The sequence below is a fragment of the Neltuma alba genome, unplaced genomic scaffold (genome assembly GCF_004799145.2).
Source record: "Neltuma alba isolate B1F8T4 unplaced genomic scaffold, ASM479914v2 tig00006649_pilon, whole genome shotgun sequence".
NCBI lineage: Eukaryota > Viridiplantae > Streptophyta > Magnoliopsida > Fabales > Fabaceae > Neltuma > Neltuma alba.
Genome location: NW_021634527.1, coordinates 85127 through 93529, shown reverse-complemented (window position 1 = coordinate 93529; position 8403 = coordinate 85127). Strand labels below are relative to the sequence as shown.

At 33.7% G+C, this 8403-nt stretch overlaps 1 protein-coding gene and 1 long non-coding RNA gene across 2 annotated transcripts; both read left to right on the top strand.

The window, feature by feature from the left end:
• Positions 1-4799: 4799 nt before the first annotated feature.
• On the top strand, positions 4800-5473 carry LOC114750785 (uncharacterized). Its single transcript, XR_003740689.1, has 4 exons — positions 4800-4873; positions 5099-5170; positions 5248-5319; positions 5438-5473. It is a non-coding gene; the product is annotated as an uncharacterized LOC114750785 (long non-coding RNA).
• Positions 5474-6052: 579 nt separating this feature from the next.
• On the top strand, positions 6053-8169 carry LOC114750788 (probable LRR receptor-like serine/threonine-protein kinase At4g29180). Its single transcript, XM_028939391.1, has 5 exons — positions 6053-6143; positions 6382-6483; positions 6684-6746; positions 7047-7236; positions 7746-8169. The coding sequence occupies exons 1-5, from the start codon at positions 6053-6055 to the stop codon at positions 8167-8169; spliced, it is 870 nt and encodes a 289-aa protein (XP_028795224.1).
• The last annotated feature ends 234 nt before the right edge of the window (positions 8170-8403 follow it).

Genomic DNA, 8403 nt, shown 5'->3' with positions numbered 1-8403 from the left:
TTTTTTTTTAATTCAAAAAAAAAAAATTTGGGTCGGGTCGGTCTACTGACCTGACTTCCAGGGAGGATCTGGGTCCATAGACTCGAAACGCAGCGTTTCACTTTAAGTGAAACGCTGCGTCCTGGCCAGCCCAAATCGACGCCGTTTTGGGCTGGTCAGGTCATCCCTGACCTCCAGCCGGGTCGCCCCAGATCCGGCCGGAGCTCCAACGGGTCCGTCGCGACCCGCCATTTTCGAACCGTGATTTCTTCCTCCTCCGAGCTCCGTTTTATGCATTTTAGGTGTCTATGAACTCGTATTTTCGTGCTCTACAACTCTATGGGTTCATTTTCTTTAAAAAAGCATCATTTTTAAAGACCCAAAAAAATGGTTCGAACGACCAACGTTGGAGGCTTTAGAAAGAAGATTTCGGTCACGTTTTTGAACCTTACGGAATAACAGGTAATGTTTTCGAACTTCACTTATATAAACAGAGTGTGTATTTGAGTTTAAAACACAAGCATATAGAGTTCGAATTGCATACGGCATATTCATGATGCAGTGGAAAAAAAATGAGCGTGTATAATATATGCACACATATATTGAGAGCCTCAAGAACATCTCGGCTCTGATGCCATTGTAAGAAAAATATGAGAATGGATCGAAAACATACCAGTCGGATCTCGGGTCGGGTCGGTCGGATCTTCTTAACTCACGCTTAAGCTAGACTATAAAAGTCTAAGCTTTTAAGTGCACAGCAGAACACCTCTTTTGCAAGAAAGAAAATAAGAGAGAGAGATATATATAGTAGGAATGCTCTACTACTGGAGTGATTTGAATTGATGGGGGGAAGCCTCTATTTATAGCTTTTGTCAGGGATATTTTGGGTAGCATAAAAATATCCACTGAGCCCATCAGATAAAATCTGAGATAAGATATAATATATCCTTATCTCATAATATCATGATATTTGAATTTAAATCCAGAATCAATCACAATTAATTCTAAATATATATACTTAATATATATTTAATCTACACAATATAAATTAATTAAATATAAATTAATTAGATTTATATCGTAACCGATTGGATATCATTCAGGGTGTTTGACCAAGTCAAACATATCACAATATCGCTTGGATATTTGACTGATATATTCTCTTTATACCCGGTCAAATAATCCGGCCTATCAACGGCGGATCCAAGCCCAAAAATCTAACATCAAGATATTGAGTGCTTTTGTGAAAAATTATTCTGGATTCTGGATATTTTTTTGGGTTACATCAGGGCGGGATCGAACCCGCAACACACGCATACAACACACACCCACGCCACTCGGCCAAACGGCCAGTGGCGGATTCTGGATATTACTTAACTCTAAATATGAAATAATTTTCAATGGTCGCACGAACCCAAATTGGCGAATAAGGTTGATATATTTTCAACAGAAATGAATTGCAGACTATAAAAGTATATCTTTTCTTTTTTAAGCAGCAAACGCCTATATATATATATATATCAGGAGATGAAAACTACGTATGTCGATTGTGAAGGACCCCTATGCTAACTTGGCCTCTGATGGTCCTTTTATAGTCACTTCCTTACTTCTAGAGAATTTTTGTATTCTTATTCATAAATCATTACGCAAAATTTACAAAGAAATTAATTAAAATTTTTTTAACAGTGTCATTGATGTGAATATTGTTGGAAAATCATGATGGAGAAAAAGGGAGTGAGAGAGATAAGTAGATTAATCCTATAATTTGTTGCATTTACTTAAGGGTATTTTTGAAAACATGATTAATTTTAAAAACTTCAAGCTATTTTAATTATTTTGTTTTGTTTGATGAATTAATTAAATAATTTATAAATAGATAGCAGAGAATAACACTAATTCCAAAAGGACCACTTTCCTTGCCATTGGACAAAAATTGAAACCTACGGATTAGGAATTTGGGTTAGAGAGTTGAAGAGCACACTCAAGCGCACACAACCACATAATTCACACAAAGAAATTCAAAGTTGATGAAATATCCATAAGTCAAGTCAATTTGTTTCTATGCAAGGAAGATGCATGGGGGAAAAAATTCGAAAAACACAAAAAAATATCTAGCTTATTTATATAATATTTGTAGTAATTTTTGTTATTACTATTAGATCTGTTGTTGATCATAACCAATTCCCAATTAACATATTTTTTAACGTTACTAATCAGAAGTTGTTGAATATTCAATGTTGATATATTCAAATTTCACTGTAAAAGCATAAAACTACTCATAAATATTAGGGAGAGTGACATTTTAAGTCTCAAAAACACGAATGCATGACAAGTGCTAAAATTTTTTTCTAAAAATTACATTTCAGTCAGTAGTGTAAACAATAATCTCAGTCAGTCAGTCACTAACTTAAAGTTACATTTAAAACTTAGATGCTTTATTGATATGTAATTAAGATATCAGAATTTGCAATTATTTGAATTAATATTTGCAACTCATTTTTCAGAAAAATCTATCGATGACTAACTGCGATTAATTGAGTCATTTGGGATCTCGCTTTCATTCTCTTTGAGTATTATTAATACAATTGCGTATCATTAACTATTACCCTTTATTTTTTAATATAAGACCTATTTAGCTAAGTTGATTAAATTAAGAAAATTAGGTAAGTTAGTTAATTATTAAAAATATGACATATTTTTTTCTAAAATACCATAATTATCTTTCTTAATCTCCTCTTTCCCTTTGCTGATTGTGGTTAAGGAAGTATCAATAAGGTTAATTTAAAAAAAATTAATAAATATAAAAAAAATCTTACATTTAGGACCACTATCAATTTAATAATTAGATTCTACATTAAAGACTGAAGGAGTAGGATTTTTCTAAACTCTTTTAAAAGTAAAAAGGTACGCAAGTAGCACCAGGCAATTCCAAATACCATAAGGTAAAACAATACTTGCCACTTATATAAACCCCCCCGACTTTGCCAAAGTACTCAAACCACTGCTCATCTTAATTGGCTTGAATTAGAGATCTCAAGCTTGAGGTGAGTTGTTCATGATCTGTATTGCTTTTCTTACTTCTATTAGTTAACTGTTTTCTCTATTATGATATAACATAAAGGGGTAGCGTCTTTATAGAATTCAGCAAATCACATGGAGAGGGCACCACAATGGATCGTATGGTTCCTCTTGATCTAACTTTTGCTTAGTATTTGTGATGCAATGCTAGGTGGAAGGAAACTCACCACCAGCGACGATGCTGCTCGCCTTGGTAAGACCACAAAGTTTCCGTCTCATAATGTTCTATGTTCGGACTAAAGCTTATGACTCATCCAACCTTTTGTTTCAATGGTTCATAAGTTTACCTTAAATATAAAACTATCCATAAACTATTTGTGTCAACTTTTGCCGGCACAGATTTCATAAGCATTGACTGTGGAGCGAGTAGTGGATACATTGATCCACGAACTGGAATCTCGTATCAGACAGACACAGGTTTTGTAAACACAGGAATAAATTATAGAATAGCAGATGAAAAAAAAAAATTGACGTAGATTATCCTCTTTTTGGAAGACAACTCCAGACTCTGAGAAGTTTCCCGGAAGGAAAAAGGAATTGCTACACCCTGAAACCAAAACAGGGCAAAAACAACAATTACCTCATTAGAGGTTTCTTCGCATATGGGAATTACGATGCCAAAAATCAAACTCAAACATTTGACTTGTACCTCAATGTCGATTTTTGGGCAACTGTGGATTTGAATTTGACTTATCATGCTCAAGTTCTAGAGATTATCCATACTCTCACAACCGACTCCATACACGTTTGCCTTGTCAACGCTGGCACAGGAACACCTTACATTTCTACATTGGAACTACGACCTCTTGGCAATTCTATTTATCTAGCTCCATCTCCTCCTTAATCACTATTAGTACTTCATGCGAGAATCGATTTTGGTTCCACTGAGTTTATTTCAGGCAACTTTACAAGGTGACTCTAATCTTATATTTTTTTGTTAGTGTTATCTCTAGGTCTCTCAATGAATTATATATCTTTTTAGCTTGTCATGTTATGCATGCTTTCCTAAAAAGAAATTATAAAAATTTATCTAATACTGCAAGCATATATATAGGTTTAAGGATGACACCTATGATTGCTTTTGGCGTGTGGACGATATTTCCACAGTTGAAGGTTGGAAAGTGTTCAATAGGTCGAAAGATAGTGATGTTGAAAGCATTAACGATTCTTATAAATTACCGAAGGAAGTGCTTATGTCTGCGACCAGAGCACTGAATCTCTCCTCTGCTTTACAGCTTGACTATGAATCTCACTGGAACGAACCACTTGAAAAGTCTTTTAATTATTATGTCATCTTTCACTTTGTTGAAATTCAGAAGCTTCCCGCTGGGCAAAAGAGAATAATTGATATTACTGTCAATGGTCACAGTATCCTCTTAATGCCGATAACTCTTGAATACTTCAAGCCCGTGACAGTTACTACTGTCACAGATCAAGATGGTTTTTGTTTCAGCATAAGTGCAACATCAGAATCTGATGCTCCTCCGATCCTTAATGCCATTGAAGTTTATAAATTTGTATTGCCACCAGCATCTCCAACTGTCCAAACAGATGGTAGGCTTCTGTAGATGCCTCAACCATTTCCTATTTCTCTGTTATCTATGATCTCTATGTGTTGTGTGTGTGTTGGCTATGAGTTCTGAGACCCTATTTATTATTTGGTAACAATAGCGGATGCCATTGTGGACGTAAAGAACACATACGAAATCTACAAAGGAGAATGGCAAGGTGATCCATGTGTTCCTGAGGGATTTGCATGGAAGGGACTTGGTTGCCGCTATAACACCAATAACACTAACGCAAGGATTATCTCAGTGTAAGTATCTCACTGGTCGAATTAAAGTAAACATTCCTTAATGCACTATGAACTAGGTGATTAGTTCTACTCATTTCAAAATACTGGGATGTCTGACACTTAAATGACTTGGGTTAATTTGATGTTAATTATTGGAACGCGTCAATCTTGCATTATTTATAAACTATATACTTCTCAAACTTCACATCTCCTGGCTTTGTATCTATTAATCATCATCAAAAGCAGAAACTTGAGCGCCAGCAAGCTAAGAGGACAAATAGCTGCTTCGTTTTCACAACTTACAGAGTTCGAGTCCTTGTAAGTATATAATTAATGACTTAATTAGGACAAAACTGTGAGAATTTTGTCATACGTAAAATATTGATTTGTTTCAGGGATTTATCAAGCAATGGCTTGTCAGGATCTATACCGGAATTTCTTGCTAAATTACCAAAGTTGAGAGTCCTGTAAGTTTTACAAAATACCTGCGTTAATATTATTATTATTTTTTTTTTTGCCGGAAGATATACCTTTATAACTTGAGGACCCCAAGATAATTAAATGCATTTCACAACGTTTCTACAGTAACTTGAGTGGCAACATGCTTACAGGTTCAGTTCCCAAGGCTTTTAAAGAAAAGTCAGATTTGGAAATGAGGTTTCTCAGAACCTTTAGTTGCTCAGCTATGACCGCGTATTTTTTATTCATACATATGTATATATTTCCTTGAATAAATTAAAGTCAGTTTACAAATATTATTTTAATTTGGTGAGATTGCTGTATGTTTTTCATTGGCTCTTCCTTTTCTTGAGGCCATTAAGGGGAAAAAATTATAATTATTAGACAAAATAAAGTTACTGAGCCAAATTTAATATGTGATTCTAATTATACCCATATATAATTGGACTTATCTTTCAGTTTGGATTATAATCCTAGCCTTTGTTGGAGGGATCCATGCAAAAAGCACAAGTTCCTTATTCCACTGATAGCATCTGTTTCAGCTTTGACGATTGTAATCTTGATTTCTCTAGGAATTTAGATCTTCAAAATGAAAAAACTCAAAAGTACGCACAGAATGCTACTATTAGTTTGTATTATTATGTGCTAATATAACTTGTTCCTTGTATATAAAAAATATATATTTATAACAGTCCAAACTAGCAGTTCTGACTGTCTTCATTAATATTTGCAGTTTCTACGATGCAACAAACATCAGAACTAAGAAGTCGTGCTTTTTCTCACTCTTATGTCCTTGAGATCACTGATAACTTACAAAACTTGATTGGAGAAGGTGGATTTGGAAAAGTTTATTTAGGCACCCTTAAAAATTGTACTCAAGTTGCAGTGAAGTTACTTTCTCATTCATCAATTCAAGGCCATAGAGAATTTCGATCAGAGGTGAAATATAAAATTCTAGTAGTCTTATTTTGTTTACTCACGGTTTCCTTATTCTTTTGTCAGATATTTATTTATAATTTACTCTGTTAGTTCCCTATCATGTAAATGATAAAGTAAAATTTGAATTGCAGTTAGACATTTGGTTTCTCTGATGGGATATTGCGAAGAAAGTGGTGTCAGGGCATTAATATATGAATATATGGCTAATGGAAACCTCCACCATCATTTGTCAAGTATAAAGTTTTTCTTCCTACAGCTTGAATATTACACACATCTCAATATTTAATAGGCAGTTCATAGCAATCTCATTAACCGATATATCGGTATTAAAATATATCTATAGTAAAATTTATAAGTAGTGGAATAAATATGTAATTTTGTAAATAAATTTAAGGGCCTATATAAGAGAAATCTAAGCATACTGATTCTACAGGTAATAAAGCGCGTGAATTGAAATGGAAAGATAGGCTTCAAATTGCATTGGGTGCAGCATATGGTAAGAAAAGTTTTATATATAAGCAAATTACGGGATTCTTTCAAGTTCTATAGAAAAAGTAAAACATATATTTTAAATAAATCATATATGATATTCTAGTTGTGTATAAAAAAAATAAATTACATTTAGCAACAATTTCGTTTTCAAATGACAAACAATGATTAAAAATTATATTATTCGTTACGAATTGAGGTTATTCGTATGGCAAACTGGAATTGGGATTCATTCTTCTCTGAAATCAATCTTCGCAACATCAATACATAATAAATTTGATTATACATGTAATGAATCGAGTTGCAGGATTGGATTATTTGCACAATGGTTGTAAGCCTGCAATTGTGCATAGAGACCTTAAGGCCTCCAACATTTTGCTGGACGAGAACATGGAGCCAAAGATCGCTGACTTTGGATTGTCTAGAGCTTTTGCAAATGATATTGATAGTCACGTCTCAACTCATCCTGCAGGCACATTCGGTTACCTTGATCCTCAGTAAGTATTTTATTTATACAAAATATACCTTCTCATTAGTATACTGACGTGATGTAATCTATGTAGTTAATTCTGTCTAATGAAACAAGAGTTGTTGTTGTAATGCACACACGGTTTCTCATCAATTATGAAACCCGTCAAATTAGTTTAAGATGGCCATAAAGAAGAAATTCAATCCACTACACAGAGAATTGTAAATGAACACTAATTTAAATTGGAATAGTAAATGAACACTAATTTAAATTGGAATACAGATTAATCTCACTTTAATACATCAATTTTCTGTTTTTTATTTTTTTAATAGGATGAATTATATATGGACGACGGTTAAACCAAATTTTTATTTGGAAAGAACTCTAATGAGGAGGATAACTCTCTCACTGAAATTCGTTTTTAATTTTTCAAACTCAATTTGAATGTATATGATTGAATACAAAAATAATAAATGGAGAGATATATTTTGAGATCTATCTGACAATTGTTTTTTTCTTCCCTTGTAATAATAACAGATTTCAAAATTCTGGAAACCTTACAAAAGGAAGTGATGTTTATAGTTTTGGAATAATTCTGCTGGAACTGGTGACTAGAAAACCAGCAGCAAAAAGACAACCAAACAATACCTTCATTCTTCTGCTTGAATGGGTCACCCCTAAACTTGGAAGCAAGGATATCCAGTCCATTGTTGATCCAAGGTTACAGGGACAATACAGTATTGAATCTGCTTGGAAATTTCTTGAGATAGCCAAGTCATGTACCGCACCAATCGCAATTCAGAGGCCTGACATAAGCCAAGTAGTAGTTGATCTAAGGGAATGTTTGGCGATGGAGATAAGAATGGAAGGGACCAATCACAACACTAATTCAAGCTCTTCCTTGGATATGAGTGCTAATCTGCAATTTGATTCAAGCTTCGGTGCTCCGTCTGCTAGATAGATAGATACTTGCTTATATTTTGAATTTATCTGGTTGTGGTTTGCAAGATTTGATGGCAGTATATGATGAGAACTTTTGCCACTAGTTAAGTTGAGAACCTAGTAAGGACATCTGTAATGTTATTATGTATGAAAGTATAAATTTGGTGAGTTTGTAAACCAACTCATTGAATGAATATTTTTAGTAATTATGCATAGAAAAAACTTACGTCAAATTTTTTGTATAGATTATGTC

What these genes read in the sequence shown, in the direction of transcription:
- LOC114750788 (XM_028939391.1), top strand. Translation starts at nt 6,053, where the DNA reads ATGCAACAAACATCAGAACTAAGAAGTCGTGCTTTTTCTCACTCTTAT. An exon ending in TGCATTGGGTGCAGCATATG is followed by an intron (nt 6,747 to 7,046) that starts GTAAGAAAAGTT and finishes ATCGAGTTGCAG; the next exon opens with GATTGGATTATTTGCACAAT. An exon ending in TTCGGTTACCTTGATCCTCA is followed by an intron (nt 7,237 to 7,745) that starts GTAAGTATTTTA and finishes TAATAATAACAG; the next exon opens with ATTTCAAAATTCTGGAAACC.